The sequence below is a fragment of the Cibotium barometz genome, chromosome 27 (genome assembly GCF_041138505.1).
Source record: "Cibotium barometz isolate CiBa-2024 chromosome 27, ASM4113850v1, whole genome shotgun sequence".
Classification (NCBI taxonomy): Eukaryota; Viridiplantae; Streptophyta; class Polypodiopsida; order Cyatheales; family Cibotiaceae; genus Cibotium; species Cibotium barometz.
Window position 1 is genome coordinate 17,713,774 of NC_141072.1, and position 25,662 is coordinate 17,739,435.

Consider the following 25,662-nt stretch of genomic DNA (forward strand, 5'->3'; position numbering starts at 1 on the left):
GGTATTATTGTTAAATCTATGATAGAGAAGGTAATTATGACACTCAAAATTGCATGTATGCGGCAAGAAGGTCATCGGCACCACAATTTTAAGGTCCACTACATCCTAAAGTTTTCAAGAACCACTATTTCAAGGTTCACAATATCCTCAAGTTTTCAAGAACCATTATTTCAAGGTTCACAATGTCCTCAAGTATAGTTTCATCGTGCTAATAATGGAGCTATCCTAGGCATGCTTGTAAACCCATAGAGGACACCTATTCCACCAACACATGGCAGGGGAAGGTGGTTATGAGGATCAAGTGTAAGATAGAAATGTTATGTATTACATGGAGGATAAAAGGGAAAACTATTATTGTGTGTGTGTGTGTGTGTGTGTGTGTGTATGTGTGTGTGTGTGTATGCAAGAACATGATATTATGCACCATGAAAGCCAATGGAGTGTTTTGGCTGTGGTAGAAATCACAAAATTGTAGATTCAAACAAAGTGTAGCTAAGCAATATTAGAGCATGTGTGGAAAGACTATGGAGTGAGTCATATGTACAAGGATTACCCAATACAAGCATCTCCAATGAATGAAACTCTATAGCCCCACCACATCACCTAGAGCCATCCACACCACTTAATCAGCTCATATAAATGTGAAGAAGGTTACACAACTGAGGTGAGAAGGAGTGGAGTTCCTTGTGTTCCATGATAAGATCACAAACAACAACAACAAGAAGCAGAGAATAAGGAACAAGAGGAAAAGGGATCTAACCAAGCACCATGGGTGAGATGATGGAAAGAAAAAGTTGCAAGAAGAACCCAAGAAGAAGAAGCATGTGAAGAAGGTAAAAAAGGCTCTAGCTCTAATGATGCATGAAATGGAATCCAAGAAAAAGAGTTAGAGTCCACAAGCTTAGCTTTTAGTAGAGGAGCATACTCCAAGTCACCAATTGAAAAGAAAAGGTATCTAAAGGTTAAGAAAGATCTCCTTAAGAAGACATAGGCATTAGGTAAAATCCAACCAAATGAGGTTGGGGAAGTCTCTAGGAAGGGGATAGAAAACACAACTATTCTCATGAAATATTTCAATGATGCAACAATACAATGTCTCTCTTGAATACCTACACTCACAAAAAAGGTGTTGATTGAGAGAACAGGGATGTGTCTTTTCATTGATCATCTCACCCATGAATATCCCACTAGGAATATTGTGATGAGGAGAACAATCCCAAAGTATAGAGAGGGATGAACTTCCAACAAAAGTAAACATGATGACCTCAAATAGAAGTAAATATGTTATAGGAAAAGCTATGGGAGAGTGATTCTTACAATGCGCCAGTACCAATAATGAAGTATAAAAATTTTCCAAGAGAGATGAAGTAAGGGTTCGACCTCTAGGTTTGATGCAAGACATGCCAATTCACATTGTTGAACTAATATCAAGGTACCATAAGTGGGGTAGTAGAGAAGATGGACATAGTCATCAAATTATCTAATGAATAAAGGGTTTGATAGACAAGACCAATCAAGGGTTTGACCTCTAGATTTGATGCAAGATGTGCCGATTGCCAATTCATATTAGTGAATTAAGGCCCTATGTGATTCCATTACCCAAGGCTCAATTTCCCCCTTCTCTTGGTGGTGCAGTTCGAGGAGGAAGACTCTGTCTTATAAAACATCTATGGTGATATGTAATTGGAGAAACATTTTGGTGCAATAGAGAGCGAGAAATCAAGATTGATTCCCACACATGGGTGTCTAAGACAATTTTCTCCCAAAGACTTTAAGGGAGCTTTGACACCATGGGACCCTAGTGGCATCACAAGTGAAAAATTACATGTTTCAACAATGAAGCTTTGAGTAAAAAACAAATTAAAATAATTCTCTTGGGTTTTGATCATTCATCATTGGCAACCTAATCTAGTAAATAAGGCCTAGGCACATCTCCTTGAGCAAACCATGTGCCTAATAGTCAATAATGAGCTCTGAGTAAAAAAATAATTTATCTTCCTGCTCTTGGGTTTTAGAGTCATTTAGCATTGGAAACCCATATTTGGTTGATGTATACCATGAATCCATTAGTATTTAGCATATTTGACCTTAGAATTACTACTTTACACCATGTGAACCCATCTTGGGGAACCTATGCATAAATTAGAGACTACAAGTGAGCCTAATCGTATTGCTAAAAGTTTAACTTCCACACCCATTTCTTCCATAATTGATATGTGCATCCTTTGAATTCTCTATGATTGCTTCATTTATTGAACCTTTGACTTGCATTGACTCTGTTGACTCAATCAAGGTGTTGATTATGACCGGGTTTTAACATCACCCCACATCTAGTCCCTTGGATGTATGGGTTATGATTAAAAAGATTCAAAGGTTCATGTTGAAGCTTGATTTGATTGAGATGTATGTGTCAGTGGCAATGATGATAGGGTTTCCTTTTCTTCCCTAGAAGAAGGGAATTTTCCTCCTTTCCCTTCTTTGAGAGAAGGGAAATTACTTGTGTGCATACACTAAAACCTTCTCTATGGAGTCATCAATTCTCAACATTAATAACTTTTCCTTGCATTCTTTTCTTTGCATCCTTTTCTTTGCATTCTTTTCTTTGCATTGTGCATGGTACTACATCATACTTGGTGCATCCTACTTGGTACTACATCCTAATTGGTGCATCGTTGGTATTTTTATCCTATGGTATCTATTATTGGCTTGCTTCTTTCTTTAAAATATAAACACAATTAGTCTCCCCATTGTGGCTATCAGTTTGTATATCCCCTTTCTATTGTTGATATGAATGTTTTGATGTTATCTATGAGGTAGAACCTCTATTATAGAAGGCATGCTAGATTGAGAGTTCTTATGTGTGTGAGAGACATGTGATTGAGAGACATGCTAGATTGAGAGTTCTTATGTGTGTGAGAGACATGTGATTGAGAGACATGCTAGATTGAGAGTTCTTATGTGTGTGAGAGACATGTGATTGAGATTTTATCTAGTGATGTCTTTGTTAAGGATACTTCTTATATAGAAAGCTACCAAGGGGGTGGTTTGTGTGTACTATTGGAGTGGCATGCCTTGCTTCTTTCTAGGGATTTCTTGCTTGTGGACAGTACCTAGCCATGTGTGAGTTATAGTCCCGAGTTTAATACATTGATGTGTGAGTTGAATCAATGTGAGAGTGAGAGAAAGTGTGTGTATGTGTGTGTGTGTGTGTGTGTGTTATTGGAAAACCATTTGCTCAATGCTCCACCCTCATGATGTTTTTGTGGGTGACGGATCCTTGGACCCATGCAATGAAGAGCAAGTTCAAGAGATCATTGATTCATGTGTTAATGTAGAAGAAGCTAGAGGCGTGAAATGTAGTCCCCTAGTGGATGAAGTGCTTCACGAATCATTAGTGCATCCATATGTGTTGTGTAATAATAGTCAGTTATACCAAGTTGTTGTTATTACGAGAGTTGGATTTTGTTGATGAGGTTACATATGTCAAGTGCAATGCATGTGTATGGGTAAAAACAATAAGAGAGTGTCTAACACGAGCACTTGAGAGGTGTCTAAACAGCTATATGCTTCACATAAAAGAACATCATGTTATGTAAGAAAATCATATAATAGGGTTATCTAGGCAATGGGTTGTACCTTGATGGGTTAGTGTTTCCCTAGAGGCAAATTCCCCCCTATCTAGTTATGTACCTGGATGACTTTTAAAGGCTTCTAACCTATTAATGTATGCATAGTGCAAGTGTGGGGAAGCCATTGGTGATATAAGATTTTAAAAAGTTTTTTCTTTATTCTTCTTCTTATGATTTTTGAAAAAGTACAAGAAGTATGAATTCTTATGCAACTCAATGCAAGACTATGCCATAAATCTCAAGCAACTTTAGACTCTTATCCAACACCTAAAAAGTTTTTTCTTTATTCTTCTTTTTATGATTTTTGAAAAAGTACAAGAAGTATGAATTCTTATGCAACTCAATGCAAGACTATGCCATAAATCTCAGGCAACTTTAGACTCTTATTCCAACACCTAAATTGGTGACTTTCTACATGCTTATGCAAAAACAAGACTATGTTAACCAATTGGTGACTAGATTCATGACTTTAGACTCTTATGCCAACAACTAGACTGACAACTTTCTACATGCTTGTGCCAATGAGATCGAAAAAACAACTAGTGGCTCTGTGTGCAAAAATCTTTTTATAGCATTTTTGGTTTATTATTTATTGTACAAGAAAAAGACTATGCCCTCAATCCAACAAGGCTAAAGGAGGCGGCCAAGAATTTTAAAATATATTGGGGATTGCACTCATATTTACTTATAAAAATGATTTTAGTAGACTTGCCAGTGTAAGTGTCAAAGCTACAAGGAGTATTGTGTTCTCTTGTGAATGCTTTGTAGGGAGGCCAAAACTATGTATCCACCATCATTTCAAAGTCGTAAAGTATATTACCTACTAGTAAGAACTATAGATGATGGAAGTAGTAATCTGTCTGATTTGAAGTTGGTCCTTAATTTAGCTCAAAGAGAAGTTTCATGTCTCCCCCTTGTAACATGACATATGGAATTAATGTCATGATGTCCATTATTTAGATCAAAGAGAAGTTCTATGTCTCCCCCCACTGTTTAAATTGACATATGGAATGTCTCCCCACTGTTTTAACGACGTGACATATGAAATGAATGCCATCATGCCCATGAAATTCTTAGTACCAAGATTAAGAAGTAGTAAGCTATCTGATTTAACGTTGGCCCTTCATTTAGATCAAAGAGAAGTTCCATGTCTCCCCACTGTTTAATGTGAAATATGGAATGAATGTCATCATGCTGATGGAATTCTTAGTAACCAAGCTTAAGAATTTCTCTTTGTGGTACATCTATCAGAGTGACCATTAGCTAAGAAGCATTTGCACTGGATACAAAAGCTGGATCCGATATTCAACACCATGCATAGTAACAAGCTTTTAACTGTTGGTGCATTTCCTCAATTGTTGTAAAGAGATAGGACTTGAACTGTGAAATATGGAATGAATGTCATCATGCTGATGGAATTCTTAGTAACCAAGCTTAAGAATTTCTCTTTGTGGTACATCTATCAGAGTGACCATTAGCTAAGAAGCATGCACTGGCTACAAAAGCTGGATCCGATATTTAACACCATGCATAGTAATAAGCTTTTAACTGTTGGTGCATTTCCTCAATTGTTGTAAAGAGATAGGACTTGAACTTAGGATAGTTCAAGATACAATGTGGATTCTTTTCTTGTAAATAAATTTTGGGTCCATATCCTAAGGTAAGGCATGTAGTAAGGGTTCACCTTAAGGCTTCTCTTGGAGAATGGAAGTAAGCACACATATATTGTTCTTTTCCCTCTTTTCCTATAAATAAAGTTTGGGTCCATCTCCGAGGGTAAGGCATGTAGTAAGGGTTCACCCTAAGGCTTCTTGGATAATTGAAGTAAGCACAAGTATATTGTTATACCATTAGATAGGGCACCCCCTCCATTCAGGCTATTCACACCATGCTATCCTTCTGGCCTATCCCTATAGCTATGTGGCAAAGAGTATCCTCCTTTGTCTTCCACTGGATTCCACTTCCATCATTTTTCAAAAGAATATTCTATCAAGAATGCTACCACGTGAACATCCAAAGGTGTTCATCTTAATTGCCCAGTTCTAGAGATAGATAAGATCCAATTGAAGGAGTCAATTAAAACATATTTTCAGGATAAACCTTAAGACCTTGATACATGGAAAAGGAAGTGAAAAAGCATATGGAAAAATTAACTTAATATTCAAACTTAAAAAGCTAAAGCTCACACACGTCATCAGAGTGAAAAGGAAAAGCCAATTGAGGGTGAGGATTCCTTGCAAAATGAAAATGTTTACATTGAGTCATAAGAAGTACCAATTAAATATTAGACATAGAAAAGAAAGAAATGGCTACATGCAGTCTATGAATTGGAGCAACTTTACCATAGACTACATGTAAATATAAAGGGACTAGAGTGGGACCTTAGGTACAGAAGTATTAAGGAATGTCATGATTTCCTTGATTCGAGAGTGCCAACTTCATACCAAAAAGGTAGATTCAAAAATATTCAATCTCTTTTTGAAAATTGAGTAGCAAATTCTAGATGTGCGAGAGGATTTCAATCAAGAGAGAGAAATGTGCCATGGTAAAACAAATAGGAAACTTGGAGCATACATTATAAATGCTCAAAGGCCATGTGGTGTTTGGGACATTGGGTTGGCAAATAACTATGTCTTGACAACAGCCCTAGTAGTAGCACCTAGAAATTTTTACACTATAATAAGAATGATCATATAATGTTTGAATGTTTTTGTAGTCACTATGCAATTAAACTTACAAGATCTGATGAGTGATAATGTGCTAAACCTCATGTCTTAGCTCTCAAATTTATGTTGTGCCCATAATAGTCTTTGGATAATTCTCGGGAGACTACAAATTTAGAGACCTTTAGGATTATTTCCATGCACCCATTTGTGCTTAAGCTTAGAGCTTGGGCTAGAATCCTCTTACTTAGATAGGTATGGGTGGAAGATACACCCATTTGTGCTTAACCTTAGATCTTTGGCTAGAAACCTCTTACTTACATGGGTATGGGATGAAGATGTTAAACCCCACGGTACTTAGAGCTGCAAAACAGAATTATGTTATTACTACAGTCAGATCCCTATGAGTATTACTTTCTGATCAACCATCTACTTTTTTCATTAATAAACATATATTTTTATACAATGCTAAGTATATCATTCCCTACAAGACCAGAAGCTAATGGAACACTAGAGAGTTTAGCTATACCAAGTCTAAATTTATTAGATTGGGACTTTCCAGACAAAGGTACTCTATTGGCATTTAAATCCAAGATTGTCTTGGATATTCAGAAGTCTATGGAAGCAAGAAGGATTTCTAAGAGGATTAGGCTATCACGGTTTATACATGTCCATGTATTTGTGGCATGTTTTCGAGAAGCAAACATGAAAAGGACAAAAGCAATGTGTTGTCTACACATATATTTGAGTCTGACTTGGATAATGCAATTGGAGCAGAATGGAAAGTGGGTGAAGTAATCCATAGGGGTGATCTTATAAATTTTAATGCTCGCATTGATTATTCTGCGGTGATGGCATACAACATCTCTCGACAAACCTTGTACATTAGCTTAGAGTACATACGATGGAAAAAGAGTAGAGGGGCTTGGATTGGATTCAGAGAAAAATTTTATGTAGTATGACCTAACAATCAACTTGCGTGATGATGCCAATAGAGTCATCCCTATAAATGCAAAATGGACATTGAGGGATGTGCATACGTCCTTGGAATTTCTATTAGATGCCATACCATCAACTAAAAATTTAAGGTAGATGGTATAACAGTGGGAAGAAGATCCAAAAATACTTTTAGTTGTATGAAATGTTTGTTCCCTATAATCTTAAAGTTTTCTTAATACAATATATTTTTGCACCCATCTATCTTGTCTTGTCGATTCATTTTGTAAAATAGTTATTCAACATTATCAAGACAAGATGACCAATGTTAAATGAGAAACTAAGCTCAGTATTAATTATATATATATATTTATTACAATGGTATCTATACAAATTGGTTGGTTACACTGTATGAGAACAAAATAACTATCTACTTTGGTGGGTCAGTGCCCATGAAGCTTTGGCCTCTTTGCCTTCCTTGGTTAGCTTGGACTCCGATTTCTTGGATGTTTTCTTTGACTTGGCCTCTTGTTGCTTAGACTGTTTTTGCTTTCGAGAAGACTTTCCCTTCTCCGTGTCTATCGTTTTCTTGTTTAAAGATGACCCGAATTTCAACGGAGACACTATGGGAAGTCCTTTTTTTTTAAATGGCTTTTTTGCCATCATAGGTGGGATTGATGGTGGTGGTGAATCTGGATCTCTACGGGAATATCCACACGATTGTTAAGCATTAATCTGATTGCCTTTTCTCTGACCCACCAAATGTATGTGTCTGTAACATGATGTTGTGAATTGTAAAAAATTATGACAAAAGTCTTAGTATATACTAATAATATGAAAGTTTCAGGAAAATATATAAATTTTTTACAACTCTTTTTAATGTTTCTGTTGAAAATACTCATAGCTACTCTTTTTGATATGTCTACTAGAAAGTTTAATTGCATGTATCTCCATGTGTTTGCGACCACTCGCCGTCCACACGGTGGGATTGATGGTGGTGGTGAATCTGGATCTCTACGGGAAGATCCACACGATTGTTAAGCATTAATCTGATTGCCTTTTCTCTGACCCACCAAATGTATGTGTCTGTAACATGATGTTGTGAATTGTAAAAAATTATGACAAAAGTCTTAGTATATACTACTAATATGAAAGTTTCAGGAAAATATATAAATTTTTTACAACTCTTTTTAATGCTTCTGTTGAAAATACTCATAGCTACTCTTTTTGATATGTCTACTAGAAAGTTTAATTGCATGTATCTCCATGTGTTTGCGACCACTCACCGTCCACATGAGCTTCCATGAGTTTGTAATAGCAATGATAGTCCTTGTTTAGACTTTTAACTAAAGCTTTATTACAAACTTAAAAGTTATCATTGATATTATTATAACTTAGAGGCAAAATGAAAAATTGATGTGGAGTTTTACTGTCGAGGAATGGAGGATGGAGTGTTTCTAATGTGCTTATTATGTGTTTAGATGCCTTGCAAAATTATTCAATCTAAATTAACAAACCACATAAATTATGCGTTTAGATGCCTTGCAAAATAACAAACCACATAAATTATTCAATCTAATACAAATTGAATCTTAAACACAATCTCTATTAAAATTAAAAACTTACAATTTGGCTTCTCCATGCATACCAAGCATGGAATTCAAGAAACATGTCTTTCTTTTCTTAATATCAATTATAATTACACTCCAATGGCTTCTACAAATAGAGAAAAGAAAAAAAAACAATTGATAGAGATGTATAAAAGGACATAAAACAAAGTAAAACATATTTAAAATAAAATACTTACTTTTCATTATAAGGCACAATTATATATTGCACATTTTCAAAGTCGCATCTCCTCAACCATTCTTCCAGCCTACTAAAATTGGTGCTTGTTTCTTTTACATAAAGAGAGACTATAGCATCCAACAAAAAAACAGGATAATAGGCCTCTAAGGGTAGGGTGGCCAAAAGAAGCCTACAAAAAACAAATAAGAGGATAAATTAGGCATTTATCTTTTTTAAAAAATCAATAGATAAATTTTCAAAAAAGATAGCTTACATACTTGAGAGATATCAAGATCACAACAACATTTATTTCTCAATTTCTCTCTGACAGCATATATGTATCTGAAGGTGCTATATCAAGATACTCTCTGAACCATTAGCAAAATCTTTCACCTAAACAACAAGTTATGTGTAATGTCCTCAATCTTAATACCTACATCCTTAGGTTTTCTAGCTAGTGGCACATTCAAGATATTGAATGCCCTAGAGTCACTCAATGATATAGGATGCAATAACTTCTCAAATCTATATCTTATAAGCCTGCAGGCAGGCATGCATGTCCTTGTCCATAAGAGTGACCCTATGCGCATGGGCATAACAAATGTAACTATCAATTAAAAAATCTATAATGAAGTCTTCCTGCAGCCTCTTGAAGGGCACATAGTGTATTACGGGCCCATCTCATCCCAAGCTTCCAATCATCACAAATCAACTCTCATGAAGGTAATCTTGGGTATGAGTAACTTGGCATGTTTCTGGGCTTTCCTTATCCTTATCTCTCTCAGGACATTCATATGCTGATTGATTCTTTTCCAACTTTTACTTTGATAATTTGTTTTCACTCACCACTTTCTCTGCCAACCCTCGACTTGGTCCAACCCTCCTTGCTATTTTCTTTGTTCTAGCCATCTATGGCCTATCAATCAAAAACAAAATGAAATATGACTTCATATAAGAACTTGCCTTATTTGCATTCAAACATACAAAATGAAAGGGTAGAAAAAGAAGAACATGATAGGCACATAATATATGTTCAATTTATATAAATATATCACGTGGAAAGAAGGCACGATATGTGCAATATATCACCTGGAAAGAAGGCACGATATGTGCAATATGCAACAATTGGATTCCTCACATCATGCGGTCCTATGTATATTTTGACATTAAAAAGACAAACATAGGATACATTAGCGGCTATTTTGGCTCACGTAGTTCAAAGGATAGAGCATTCCTATGTACCAAGAAACTAACTATTTTGGCTCACGTAAATCAAAAAGGATAGAGCATTCCTATGTACGAGGAAACTAACCAGTTCAAGTCTGGTGTGGGCTGGTGGGAGGAACAAGCAAGAATGTTTCAATACCCAATGTAATGGAAAGACGGCACAAGTAGGATGACTCGATAACACACAGTCTCTTCTATCGCATCGTCTTTCCATTACATTGGGTATTGAACCATTCTTGCTATGTATATTTTGACATTAAAAAGACAAACATAGGATACAACAGCGGCTATTTTGGCTCACGTAGTTCAAAGGATAAAGCATTCCTACGTACCACAAAACTAAATGGTTCAAGGTCTAGTGGGAGGAACAAGCAAGAATGGTTCAATACCCAATGTAATGGAAGTCGGCACAAGTAGGATGACTTGATAACACTCAATCTCTTCTATCGCACTGTCTTTCTACGCCTTTTATTTCATTCCCCTACACCACAACCACCACTAGTAGCACACCAGCTGCAACAGTGTAACCTATGGGAGCTTCTACATGTGGTTGAGGACTGGACTCCCACACCTCCTTTGTATGAAGAGAACTTTGCTCTTCCACATAGAATAATGATGCGTATTTTGCAATCAGACACGTGTGGTTTCTCGCTATCGCACCATTCTTCCATCACCTTATAGCTTATTCATTGATGTGCCTACATCAACTCCTCTTCATCTCATGATACTCCCATCATCTCATACACCGATGGAAAGCTGCAAAGTGGTGAGAAAGGCCCATGCTATGTCACAAAATGCATGCATAGCTAGAAGAGCTTTCGAGTGACATATTATAAGATGATATTGCACACAAAAAAGGTTGCAATAATACCATGACCGATGATAATCTGACCGAAGAAACCAAGTAAGGCAAGGAAAGCATACCTTTTGCCCTAATGGAAGGACGGCGCATAAAAGGAGTTCTGATGTCTTAGGTTTATTGAAATCGCATCGTAGTTCTACTGAGACATGTGGTGTAGGTGAAGAGCAATTAAAGACAGATCGTGTGGTCTTGGTGGTAGTTTGAAGAGAAATCAAGAGCTGGTGTAACTGAAGAGCAATCAAAGCTACACCAAGAGAGCTTTTTGAAAGTGAAAAAGTGCAAAGAGATAGTTAGTGCGCCTCGTCTTTCCACGTACGAGTAAATTTTTTAAAAAATAATCCCCACCTATTTATAGAATATGTCAATTAAGCACGTGGTAGTACGGATTACGGGAATCGTACGATGACACGTGTGGCCACATGTGAGAGGACATGCACACGTGTGGCCACATGTGAGAGGACATGCACACGTGTATCCACATGTGTGATAGCCACACATGTGTCAATCACACGTGCGACCACGCGTCGACATGTGGATTTACACGTGTGACCTGTTTCGCACGTGTGAGAGTACATGGCACTGACATGTGTTGTCCGTATAATTGCCACGAGGCCTCACAGCCCTATATATATTTGGATAATTTTAATAAAAAAAATCTCACCTCCTAACCCTTTGAGCTACCCCTTGCCCCAACTGCCCTTTTCCCCTTGCCCCCCAGTTGGCCCACCATAGAAAAACAAAGCGATTACAGCGATCTGTTTGCCTTGGATTTCACATTTTGCTCCACGTTTCCAACCTTCTCTATCTGCCTCTCCTAAGCCAGCTAGTTTGCACTTGGTTGTCCCCCAGTTGTCCCCCACCTTCCCCCTCTGCTACCCCCAGGAGTATTTTTGTGTCCCCTAGTATGCCCCATCATTGGTAGAAAAATGGTGCAAGTAGAGTGAACCAGGTTGATTGGATTGCAGTAATCATGTCATCTCCCCCCAACATTTCCCTGAGCTACTGAAGGCTCATCTCCTATTGTGTGCCCCCTAAGCTACACCCTTCCAAGGTTATTTATAGGTGCTATTGGTTGGATCCAAAGTTTACTACATAGAGATGGGATCAAGTGATGAAGGTGTTCTTATGATAGAGGAAACACCAACAGATGAACTATTTGACCTCCAGTAGCTTGCATAGAGATGGGATCAAGTGATGAAGGTGTTCTTATGATAGAGAAAACACCATCAGATGAACTATTTGCCTTCCAGTAGCTTGCAGGTTCAGTGTGATTGATCACTTAGCATGTTGGCACAGACATCTTCAGAAAAGGCCAGGTTGCAACTTGCAGAAAAAGTATGATATACTTCCTGACCATGTGAAAGTCACTATGGAGCACTGTAGGTTACATAGTAGGAAATGCAGGCTTCTTTAGCATCATGTGGCATTCCTTTTCTATATGCATGTAAAATCAAGAATTGAGGATGTTGAAAATAGCAGTCTCTTGACAGTTTCAGTGTCCAGCCTGTAGCATTTCTAGGGGACATTGAAAATCAAGAAGAAATGCATGATGTAGAAATGGTCATGGATATAGAACAAGAAGAAATAATGAGCAAGGATTTTGATGCTATAGATTTTTAAGCTACATTAATTGTTCCATACGAAAAGAATGTTTCTATAGAGGTTTTAGAGAAGGAGATCCTTCTCTCATGTGCGCTTACCATCCTTCCCACTAAAGGACAATTAAGAGTTTTATACTCCTAACAGATATCCAGAAGCTCTTGAATTTAAGGGAGGACTATTGTCTTGGTTTAATAGCAGATGGATGTCAAGTTGCATCAGATTTTTTTGATCCAAATGCCATTGATGAATTTTCAGTGCTTGATACAAAAGCAGCATGTGGCAATTTTATCGGTGCACCTAAGACTAAAGTAGGTAAGATGGCTGCCAAAAGGATAGGTGAATTAAAGACACTATAAATACGTGAATGATGACATATTAAAGACACTCTCCTCTAAATAAGGTAAAAGAGATGCATTTAATATAGCTATTTGTCTCTACTATTTTAGTTAAATCACTTTGATTAAGAAAGTTAATCCAATTCTTACACAACCCTTTTTTTTCATTTTTGGCCCTAATGGATATTTGTAGTAGGAGAAGATGCAATGAAACAAATCCCAGATAGGGAGTACTTGTTGGAAGGAAGGGAACACATGGTGGTCTTGTAGCCTCCATTACTTTTTCGAGCCCTAATGGCCTTGTGATCCCACTCTAGGGCACCAACTACCAAATTCATTGAAAAGAGGCCATATTTTACCTTGGGGGTCACTCATAAATATGTAAGCATAGCATGTGGGTTCAATAGAAGGAATTTTTAAAATCCCCTTTTTACACATTTTTTACATACAGAAGGGTACCATTTAAGGGGTATTCACAAGTTGAATAGAAAAAGAGTATGCTTTATTAATGAAAAATTCACAGATAAGGGATTTTTGAAGTAGGCCTTGAACGCACGTGATGCAAAGGGTTTACATATAGTGAACCCCTCGAGATTTAACCTATCCACCAATGGGTAATATGAAAACTTATGTGGAGAAGTATAGGTGGAAAGCCAAGGACTTATGGTTACCTTTAGCTCAAAATACTCAATTTAAAAACATAGATTGAACTCTCGTGCACCCTGTATCTCTAAACCCTCTATGTGTAGGTGCGCACTTAGTAGTTGATACAATTTTCAAATTTCTAAAGGTTGATAAGAGGTATTTTGTTTGGCTTTAAGATGAAGATAATATTTTCCTAGTCTCATAATGTCCATAGGTCCTCATCCAAGTCAAGCTATGTGAAATGTGCTCCCTAGGACATTGGAAATCCTCAAACATGTTTTTTGGTAAACTAAGAAGAAAGGCATTGCATAAGTGCAGTGATCCAGGCCCCTAAAGTTATTTGGCATATCCTCAAAGGTGACATGGAGTCGTGGAAGAATTCAGCTATGCCATAGAATTTGATTCATTGGCAAAAAAGAAAAAGTTTAGCCCTTCATTGAACAATAGAGCAAGAAAGAGAATCTCGCTTTGTGGCTCTTTGTCTCTCTATATATATAGTATATAGAATAGATGATTTGGTGGGAGACCATAGTGACCAAGGGATGATAGATGTGGATGACATTGAGGGATGGGCGCTACATGACTTGGAGAGAGAGGGTTGAGAGAGATGAGAAGGAAGGGGTGGGGAGGGCTTTCAATAGATCGCTCCCACAAAATTGTTATAGAGACCTACTAATTATATACAATGAATCACATTTTTACCTCTAAGCATAACTTACTCAATAATAAAACATTCAGCAAAAAAATAATTGCATTTTTCTTATAATTTTGTATTAAAAAAATAAGCAGATATTGCGAGAGAAAAACTTATAGAGTTCTCAAGTCAAGTCCCACCGTTGGTCGTATATGCCCTAGTGTTGCATTCTACCGACGTTAATATCCCCCCCCCCCTCTCTCTCTCTCTCTCTCTCTCTCAAGCAATGAGCTAGACAAAATGGTGAGTGTGACAACACTTTTCGTTCATAATAGAGGGGGGACGATTTTGACAATAACAATGTACATTTCAATCATACTTCTCTTTCCAGTCCCATATCAGGAAGAACACCCACGACAGTGCAAGGAGAACATTTCCTATGTCGTGACGATAGATTAATCTAAGTCATCGATGCAGAGCTTGAAAGGAGAATAGTCAGTAAAGATGGCAAGATCACCGGAGACGAGATTTAGTGGTTCGTTTTGAACAGAGAACAATTAAACGCAGAAAACATCTCCCTCTCGCAAGAGACGTTACGCAATGTGAGAAAAAGAAGCAGAAGAGGAAGACGTTTCACGGTGAGGGCAAGAACCACCACCAGATTTACATTATTATTTGAGCACGTCCATCAAATTTCCCAAAAATAAATAAATTCAAAAGTGAGTATCCCTAGACATTTGATCCTTGCCGTCCATCTGCTGTTTATGTATAGTATAAGAAGTATGATCTGTAGTATGGATACACATGACCATTGGTAACAATCAATATACAACACCTTGAGATTCAAACGTCTTTTCATGAGAGTGCTCTTGTTCATCATCCCTCCATTAATGCATGGGTTCATCTCCTTGCAGACAGAAGACTAGATAAAGCTGAAGAAAACTAGAATTGCATTTAATCAATCAATTTAAATTATGAGTTTTTGAGACATCTTTAATGCCCAAGTTATGAGCACTTGAGTAAAGGATGTGTATTCCTGATTGTTTATGTGAGTATGACATGTAAATATTTGCCATCTCACTAGAATGTCTTTTCTCTAGAAACAGGATAGATGTCCACGCATCATGTGCTACCATGGCTATAAAGGGCCAAACCTAACTTACTTATGAGCCACATCACTTTCTCCCTTCCATACACCCCCCTTCTCCCATCTTCATATCTATGAGTTGCCACTCTCCAAGGATCTCCTCATGCAAAACCTTCCATACATCTTCCCCCCTTCACACCCCCCCCCCACCTATTTATAGAATATGTCAATTAAGCACGTGGTAGTACGGATTACGGGAATCGTACGATGACACGTGTGGCCACATGTGAGAGGACATGCACACGTGTATCCACATGTGTGATAGCCACACATGTGTCAATCACACGTGCGACCACGCGTCGACATGTGGATTTACACGTGTGACCTGTTTCGCACGTGTGAGAGTACATGGCACTGACATGTGTTGTCCGTATAATTGCCACGAGGCCTCACAGCCCTATATATATTTGGATAATTTTAATAAAAAAAATCTCACCTCCTAACCCTTTGAGCTACCCCTTGCCCCAACTGCCCTTTTCCCCTTGCCCCCCAGTTGCCCCACCATAGAAAAACAAAGCGATTACAGCGATCTGTTTGCCTTGGATTTCACATTTTGCTCCACGTTTCCAACCTTCTCTATCTGCCTCTCCTAAGCCAGCTATTTTGCACTTGGTTGTCCCCCACCTTCCCCCTCTGCTACCCCCAGGAGTATTTTTGTGTCCCCTAGTATGCCCCATCATTGGTAGAAAAATGGTGCAAGTAGAGTGAACCAGGTCGATTGGATTGCAGTAATCATGTCATCTCCCCCCAACATTTCCCTGAGCTACTGAAGGCTCATCTCCTATTGTGTGCCCTAAGCTACACCCTTCCAAGGTTATTTATAGGTGCTATTGGTTGGATCCAAAGTTTACTACATAGAGATGGGATCAAGTGATGAAGGTGTTCTTATGATAGAGGAAACACCAACAGATGAACTATTTGACCTCCAGTAGCTTGCATAGAGATGGGATCAAGTGATGAAGGTGTTCTTATGATAGAGGAAACACCATCATATGAACTATTTGCCTTCCAGTAGCTTGCAGGTTCAGTGTGATTGATCACTTAGCATGTTGGCACAGACATCTTCAGAAAAGGCTAGGTTGCAGAAAAAGTATGATATACTTCCTGACCATGTGAAAGTCACTATGGAGCACTGTAGGTTACATAGTAGGAAATGCAGGCTTCTTTAGCATCATGTGGCATTCCTTTTCTATATGCATGTAAAATCAAGAATTGAGGATGTTGAAAATAGCAGTCTCTTGACAGTTTCAGTGTCCAGCCTGTAGCATTTCTAGGGGACATTGAAAATCAAGAAGAAATGCATGATGTAGAAATGGTCATGGATATAGAACAAGAAGAAATAATGAGCAAGGATTTTGATGCTATAGATTTTTAAGCTACATTAATTGTTCCATACGAAAAGGATGTTTCTATGGAGGTTTTAGAGAAGGAGATCCTTCTCTCATGTGCGCTTACCATCCTTCCCACTAAAGGACAATTAAGAGTTTTATACTCCTAACAGATATCCAGAAGCTCTTGAATTTAAGGGAGGACTATTGTCTTGGTTTAATAGCAGATGGATGTCAAGTTGCATCAGATTTTTTTGATCCAAATGCCATTGATGAATTTTCAGTGCTTGATACAAAAGCAGCATGTGGCAATTTTATCGGTGCACCTAAGACTAAAGTAGGTAAGATGGCTGCCAAAAGGATAGGTGAATTAAAGACACTATAAATACGTGAATGATGACATATTAAAGACACTCTCCTCTAAATAAGGTAAAAGAGATGCATTTAATATAGCTATTTGTCTCTACTATTTTAGTTAAATCACTTTGATTAAGAAAGTTAATCCAATCCTTACACAACCCTTTTTTTTCATTTTTGGCCCTAATGGATATTTGTAGTAGGAGAAGATGCAATGAAACAAATCCCAGATAGGGAGTACTTGTTGGAAGGAAGGGAACACATGGTGATCTTGTAGGCTCCATTACTTTTTCGAGCCCTAATGGCCTTGTGATCCCACTCTAGGGCGTCCAGACACCAACTACCAAATTCATTGAAAAGAGGCCATATTTTACCCTGGGGGTCACTCATAAATATGTAAGCATAGCATGTGGGTTCAATAGAAGGAATTTTTAAAATCCCCTTTTTACACATTTTTTACATACAGAAGGGTACCATTTAAGGGGTATTCACAAGTTGAATAGAAAAAGAGTATGCTTTATTAATGAAAAATTCACAGATAAGGGATTTTTGAAGTAGGCCTTGAACGCATGTGATGCAAAGGGTTTACATATAGTGAACCCCTCGAGATTTAGCCTATCCACCAATGGGTAATATGAAAACTTATGTGGAGAAGTATAGGTGGAAAGCCAAGGACTTATGGTTACCTTTAGCTCAAAATACTCAATTTAAAAACCTAGATTGAACTCCCGTGCACCCTGTATCTCTAAACCCTCTATGTGTAGGTGCGCACTTAGTAGTTGATACAATTTTCAAATTTCTAAAGGTTGATAAGAGGTATTTTGTTTGGCTTTAAGATGAAGATAATATTTTCCTAGTCTCATAATGTCCATAGGTCCTCATCCAAGTCAAGCTATGTGAAATGTGCTCCCTAGGACATTGGAAATCCTCAAACATGTTTTTTGGTAAACTAAGAAGAAAGGCATTGCATAAGTGCAGTGATCCAGGCCCCTAAAGTTATTTGGCATATCCTCAAAGGTGACATGGAGTCGTGGAAGAATTCAGCTATGCCATAGAATTTGATTCATTGGCAAAAAAGAAAAAGTTTAGCCCTTCATTGAACAATAGAGCAAGAAAGAGAATCTCGCTTTGTGGCTCTTTGTCTCTCTATATATATAGTATATAGAATAGATGATTTGGTGGGAGACCATAGTGACCAAGGGATGATAGATGTGGATGACATTGAGGGATGGGCGCTACATGACTTGGAGAGAGAGGGTTGAGAGAGATGAGAAGGAAGGGGAGGGGAGGGCTTTCAATAGATCGCTCCCACAAAATTGTTATAGAGACCTACTAATTATATACAATGAATCACATTTTTACCTCTAAGCATAACTTACTCAATAATAAAACATTCAGCAAAAAAATAATTGCATTTTTCTTATAATTTTGTATTAAAAAAAATAAGCAGATATTGCGAGAGAAAAACTTATAGAGTTCTCAAGTCAAGTCCCACCGTTGGTCGTATATGCCCTAGTGTTGCATTCTACCGACGTTAATATCCCCCCCCCCCTCTCTCTCTCTCTCTCTCTCTCAAGCAATGAGCTAGACAAAATGGTGAGTGTGACAACACTTTTCGTTCATAATAGAGGGGGGACGATTTTGACAATAACAATGTACATTTCAATCATACTTCTCTTTCCAGTCCCATATCAGGAAGAACACCCACGACAGTGCAAGGAGAACATCTCCTACCAGTTTCCGGGGCAAGTCGGCAGCGATATCCACAACCCCTCTCTGGAAACCCAGCCTCCAAGCACCCATTAGCACATAACCCACCACACATCCTTTGGCGAAAAAGCTGTGAAACTCTGTGTCCTCAACGAATGAGACCATGAAGAGCAGCATCCCTATGATGGCAAAACACATTCCGACAAGGGATTCAGTGGTTCGAATCAGCAGCTGATCATGCGGCGTCGACCCCAGCACCTGCTTCGCCGGTCCTGTACCGTCTGCGTTGTCGTTGAAGTGGAAGATGATCAGCAGGCCCGACATGACGGCCATGCCGGAATGCAGCAAACATACCAATCGGAAGAAGTTGGACATGTTATCTGCAGGCCAAACAACGTCAATATTACTGGCAATTATATGTCAATGGCCTAATTACACCCTGAAGTTCATTAATGGCATTACCCTAATTTACATTAACGTCCTTTCATTCCAGAACCTCTAGCCCTAATTAATAGCCAAAACCCTAAATCTCATCAATGCCGTAAATATCATCTCCGTCCTCGGCATATCAATCCTGTAAGTTTTTATCAATGGAACAACCTCAATTTCATCAATGGCCAAACCCTAATTATCCATCGGCGTAGCCCTAATTGCAGCATTAATGGCGTAAACACAAGTCTTGGAGCTGATCAACACCTCATTAGCGGCGATTTAACCCTGATTGTCAACAATGGCACAACACCGAAAATTGATAGAATCTTATCGATGGCATGACCTCAGGGCTTAAGCTTTGGTTGACAAATGCAGGCAACCAGAAATTGCAGCTATGTCGTGACGATAGATTCATCTAAGTCATCGATGCAGAGTTATACTGAAAAGCTTGAAAGGAGAATAGTCAGTAAAGATGGCAAGATCACCGGAGAAGAGATTTAGTGGTTCGTTTTGAACAGAGAACAATTAAACGCAGAAAACATCTCCCTCTCGCAAGAGACGTTACGCAATGTGAGAAAAAGAAGCAGAAGAGAAGACGTTTCAGGGTGAGGGCAAGAACCACCACCAGATTTATATTATTATTTGAGCACGTCCATCAAATTTCCCAAAAAATAAATAAATTCAAAAGTGAGTATCCCTAGACATTTGATCCTTGCCGTCCATCTGCTGTTTATGTATAGTATAAGAAGTATGATCTGTCGTCTGGATACACATGACCATTGGTAACAATCAATATACAACACCTTGAGATTCAAACGTCTTTTCATGAGAGTGCTCTCGTCCATCATCCCTCCATTAATGCATGGGCTCATCTCCTTGCAAACAGAAGACTAGATAAAGCTTAAGAAAACTAGAATTGCTTTAAATTATGAGTTTTTGAGACATCTTTAATGCCCAAGTTATGAGCACTTGAGTAAAGGATGTGTCTTCCTGATTGTTTATGTGAGTATGACATGTAAATATTTGCCATCTCACTAGAATGTCTTCTCTAGAAACAAGATAGATGTCCACGCCTCATGTGCTACCATGGCTATAAAGGGCCAAACCTAACTTACTTATGAGCCACATCACTTTCTCCCTTCCATACACCCCCCGTTCTCCCATCTTCATATCTATGAGTTACCACTCTCCAAGGATCTCCTCATGCAAAACCTTCCATACATCTTCCCCCCTTCACCCCCCGCCCCCCCCCCACACACACACACAAACAACCACTCTTAAACTCTTTCAGTTTTTGCAAACTTAGATCTTGCCACTATCATATTCTTAAAGCTCACACATTTCATGATTTCAAGTCACCGCCACATGCATTGTGAGAATAGAAGCCTACTCCCAATACAAACTACTTAACTTCAAGGGATTATGTCTGACACAATATAAATTGTCATTTACAACCATAGTTGTAAAGTGAGTGACTTCTTTAAGAAAGTTGTTGAGATGTCACACCCAAAAGCTGTCTTTCTAGCTACTAGCTTCTTTTTAATGAAGGACCCTTTACATCTACATCTTTTAAGAGAGCAATTCCTAATTTGAAGAAAAGTATTGAGATTGAAAGAAATCACCCAAAAGTCTTTCTAGTTACTAACTTCCTTTTCAATGGTCAAGAGCTTTTACTTGACCATTGAATTACCTAACCCAAAGAGATCCACATTTAAAATTTCTCGTATTGTGAATACAAAAAGTTGTTCATAATGGAGAGTCTTCTTAAAACTCTTTTATTGTCTGATTATTTAAAGCTATAACACCACGACTCATGAACCATTCAAAAGATCCAATAATGAGAAAGAATTTTACATTGTAAGGTTATTTTACCACACCCTTCCCTCTCCTCCTTTTAAAACACTTTAGAATATCAACCTATGATGCATGCATCCACGTATGCACATGCATGCATGTGCATACACACATGTGTGCATGGCATGCACACCCACACACACACACACACACCCACCACCACCACCACCACCACCGACCCAACCACACACACACATGGATGCACCCATGCATGCACACACACACACACATAATAGAGATAGAGAGAGAGAGAGAGAGAGAGAGAGAGAGAGAGAGAGAGAGAGAGAGAGAGAGAGAGAGAGAGAGAGAGATTCTATAAGCACAAGAGAGAAAGAGAAAGGAGTCAGTGGCATAATTATGAAAAGGTGAAGGATTACAATAGAGTCATGATGGGCTGCTAGGGAGGGAATCTATATTTGTTAGGGGAGGTGGAAAATTAAAAAAACTAGTTGAAATGTGTGATAAATGCATGATTGCATGATATATGCATCTAGCTAGCATTCACCTCTCAAACTTTTTAAAGTTCCCATTTGTTGTAATTTTTTCAATTTTTATAGGGCTTAAAAATGGACAATTAAGTTTCAACAAACAAAACATTTTGTTTTTTAATTAAGCCTTTTTTTTGTAATTTTACAAAGTTAAGATCCACTTTGATCGAAAGGTTATGCAGCAAGACAATAAATAAATAAATTGTGAGATGCTAAGCTCTATTTCATTTGATATAAACATAATAAAGTCAATAATAAATAGTGAATCATCGTGTTGTAAGATCAAAACAATGTGAACGTAGTGCATGTGTTTGTGTGTGTGTACACACACACACACACATACACATACATACATTCAGCCATGTGTCCTACCTTCTCACATTATAGCAAGCGGCTTTACTCTTGACTCCTTTGTACTTTGGTCCTCCTCTTGATGAGAAGAAGGCTTTCTCTTCTCTCATTGCCTCCCATTGTTGTCGATGTATCCTTGCTTTTGTGCCTTTAATCTTCCTCCATATAAGAGCCACTTCTATTCCTGCAAACATTGGGTCCGACAGTAGCCACCAATGAATGGCCTATACTCTTCCAATGTCATGCTTTTACGAAGGAAATTATTATTGCATCCTCCTCTTCCGCTAGTCTATCAATGCTTGTTGCAAGTTGATTCATATGCCTTTTATCTTGTTAACATGAATTCTCTTCTTTTGTTTCGGGGCCAAATTATTGAATCGTAAACCTTCTCTTAGAGTTTTTTCCTTCAGCCCCAAAAAGCTTTTCTAATTCATCCCAAGCTTTTTTGATGTTTTTAAGTTAGTAATGTCATGTATAATTGAATCTCCTAAACCTAACGCAATTATGGCTTAGCCTTTTTCATCTCTTCTCGCTCATAGGTTCTTCAATTCTTCATCCATGGGACACCTCTCTCTCCCACTTACTATGCCCTATAGATTCTCTCTCATTAGCATATGCTTGAATTTCACTTGCCAACTTTCACTTACCAAGTATGAAGGGAGGTCTGAGATATTATTATGCCATTGAGTTGTCTAACCCTTTTACAATGAGAGATTAGTGCAATGGAAAGTATTAATTAGCCAAAATACTTAGAAAACTTAAATTTGTTAATTTTTAGAAATGTTCCCTAGGTTGGATAGGGAGTTTGAGCTATCAAGTGAGAGGAGTAATAAACACATACAAGGACATAGAAACACCCCAATTAGAAGTACCAACCTTGAATTGCTCAATAACCCTCTTTAATCAGAACTAATGATGAGATTAGCAACAAATTATAGATCCTTTGGACATGATTGTTATAACAAAGATTTTATGGGGTATTTGAAGGAGTTTTGGTGCAAATGAGTTTTATGGGGAATTTGGAGGAGTTTCAAAGATGCTTAGACTTTAAAAACCTCAGTCTAAGCAGAACAAGCCTTGTATACCTTCAATTTTGACCCAAACAATTGATATTGGATTTGAACTCTCCAAAATGAGAGTTTGGTGCAAATGAGACTTTAAAAACTTCACTCTAAGTAGAACAAGCCTTGTATACCTTCAGTTTTCACCCAAACAATCGATATTATCGGATTTGAGCTCTCCAAAAGAGGGAAAAACTTTACTCTAAGGGGAACAAGCCTTGTATACCTTCATTTTTCATCCAAACAATCGATGTTATCGGATTTGAGCTCTAAGTAGAACAAGCCTTGTATACCTTCAGTTTTCACCCAAACAATCGATATTATCGGATTTGAGCTCTCCAAAAGAGGGAAAAACTTTACTCTAAGGGGAACAAGCCTTGTATACCTTCATTTTTCATCCAAACAATCGATGTTATTGGATTTGAGCTCTTCGAAAGAGGTAAAAACTTTATGCTAAAATTTACTTCCCTAAGCTCTTTAGTGAGGCCTTAGCCCACTTGCCCTTGGGTCCATGGCCACTTGGCATGGGTTGCCTCCATTTGGGTCTTAAATTTTGTTATCAAGCCCATAGCATAAGAACCCACATAGACACAAAATTCAAAACTTAGATAGCATGGATTTCATTCATTCTAATCATACAAGAGAATACAACAAGTAGGAAAAATCAAATAATGATGCAAGTATGCTATATTTTGTACAACATTCTCATGCAAGGTTCTTCCAAGATCTTCATCATCATATATCTTGCAAAAAGGAAAGCATCGGACTCATCCAGTCCGCCCATCCATAGGCCTGTTTGTTGGCCACCACACTCCCCTTTTCTCCTATTTTACTTCATGACGCTTGGACTTAGGGACCAAGCCAAGGAGCATCGTCCACAAGGGGCGCTTTGCATTATGGCCTCACCAACAAGCCTAAATAACCCAAGATTGTTTCGCCTAAGAGCCTCTCACCAATGAGCCTAAATACCTCAAGGTCACTAATCCTAACCTCACCCAAGCCAAACCAAAGGACTTGTCAAGGCTGGTCAACCCCTAGATTCATTATTCTCCATGATGAGTGGAAACTCTCTTACTACCCTAGACTTTCCTACTCCACGACGAGTGTAAACTCTTGTGCTACCCTCATTTCACGTTTTTAACATAACCATTTCATAAGGACATCATTGCAACATTTTGGAACCAATTTATTCCTTTTTATATTCTTTCCATGATAAGATAAATTCTCATAGTAGTTTGCATGCTCTTTTAAATTTTCTTAAATTCTCATAGTAGTTTGCATGCTCTTTTAAATTTTCTTAACACACTCTCTCAGTAATTTGCTTTCAAAAGAGTAACTATGGTACTTAAAAAATATTCTTAATTATTATCACTTGCAAATCAGCTGTAATAAACAGGAACAAGAAGACCTAGATTAAGAGAAGATAATCTTTTTTATTCATGCACACCAATATTTCTACTTATGAAGAAATGAAAACTCTCAGCAAACTCTTATTCCTAATTTATAATTACAAATAATCTTTATTTACTTAAAGAGAGACAAAACCCTAATCCTAATTAACAACACAAATCCCCAGAAACAACTCTATAAAGCAAGCACTATAAAGTAATAACCACAAGAAGAATTATTCTAGTCTATTTGAGAGATTAGGGAAGGTTGATTATCTATAGGGGCTATGGATATAGGCACATTTTTCAGCTTGAGGATAGGGATAAGAAGTCTCCAAACATCCCAAATACAGTAGCAGAGGGCGGGTATGGTCACACAAGGAAAGGGGATGGTGAGAGCTAAGGTGTAAAAAAAATCTTTTATGCATATATTTATGCATAAAAATCAATTTTGATAAAAGTAACACTTTCATCAAAGTAACAATTTTGATGAAAGTAACACTTTTATAATCAAAATATTCCCAATATGCATCTTTCTATGCATAGAAATTAATTCTAACACTTTTATAATCAAAATATTCCCAATATGCATCTTTCTATGCATAGAAATTAATTCTAATGAAAATAACACTTTTATAATAAAAATATTTCTAATATGCATTTTTCTATGCATAGAATAAAAATAACACTTTTAGAATACACAAGCAGTGATGGGGATTACTCTTTTTCAATAATAAAAAGATAAAAGTTACTTCATCAAATGTAAGAAAATTTTGCCATAACCTCCTTTGTATGGCTGGCCATTTTTTAAAATTTTCAGTCTAAAATTTACTAGAAATTATCCAAGATGATTTAAATCATTCTAATCTAATCAATTTTCACTTTAATTAAGAGTAAACAATATGAAAAGTTTAATTCCATCAATTTGATTACACATCTAGGATAAAGAAAGGCTGAATTCAATAATGAAGAGAAGGGGGAAAGCCTTTCTAGCAAGGCATAACATCCATTTTCATTTTAAAGAAAGCAAAAATCAGAAAACCATAAAATAGAATAAGAAAAAGTAGAATTTCTAACTTACTAGGAGTTTTGTGAGATTTCCTTTGGCTTGATGGTTTGAGGTGTTTGCAACAAGAGTGGCCACCAATTCTTTTGAAGAGGAAATGGTTTAAAAAAATGAATTATCAAATGAATTCACTGTTTTTGGCTCTGGGGAGAGGAGTAG

General features: G+C 37.6%; 1 protein-coding gene across 3 annotated transcripts; it reads right to left on the reverse strand.

The window, feature by feature from the left end:
• Positions 1-18,738: 18,738 nt before the first annotated feature.
• LOC147623117 (uncharacterized) lies at positions 18,739-19,934 on the reverse strand. 3 transcript variants are annotated; one of them, XM_086821814.1, is made up of 2 exons: positions 19,639-19,934; positions 18,739-19,243 (listed from the first exon to the last, which is right to left on the reverse strand). In XM_086821814.1, the coding sequence occupies exon 2, from the start codon at positions 19,236-19,238 to the stop codon at positions 18,816-18,818; it is 423 nt and encodes a 140-aa protein (XP_086677940.1). In that variant the 5' UTR covers positions 19,239-19,243; positions 19,639-19,934; the 3' UTR covers positions 18,739-18,815. The 3 variants fall into 3 exon arrangements, with proteins under 3 accessions (XP_086677940.1, XP_086677941.1, XP_086677938.1); XM_086821815.1 differs by having other exon boundaries at positions 19,781-19,930; XM_086821812.1 differs by having other exon boundaries at positions 19,560-19,920.
• Between the last annotated feature and the right edge of the window lie 5,728 nt (positions 19,935-25,662).

Excerpts from the sequence above, each read along its gene's own strand:
- LOC147623117 (XM_086821814.1), bottom strand. The coding sequence starts at position 19,238 with ATGTCCAACTTCTTCCGATTGGTATGTTTGCTGCATTCCGGCATGGCC.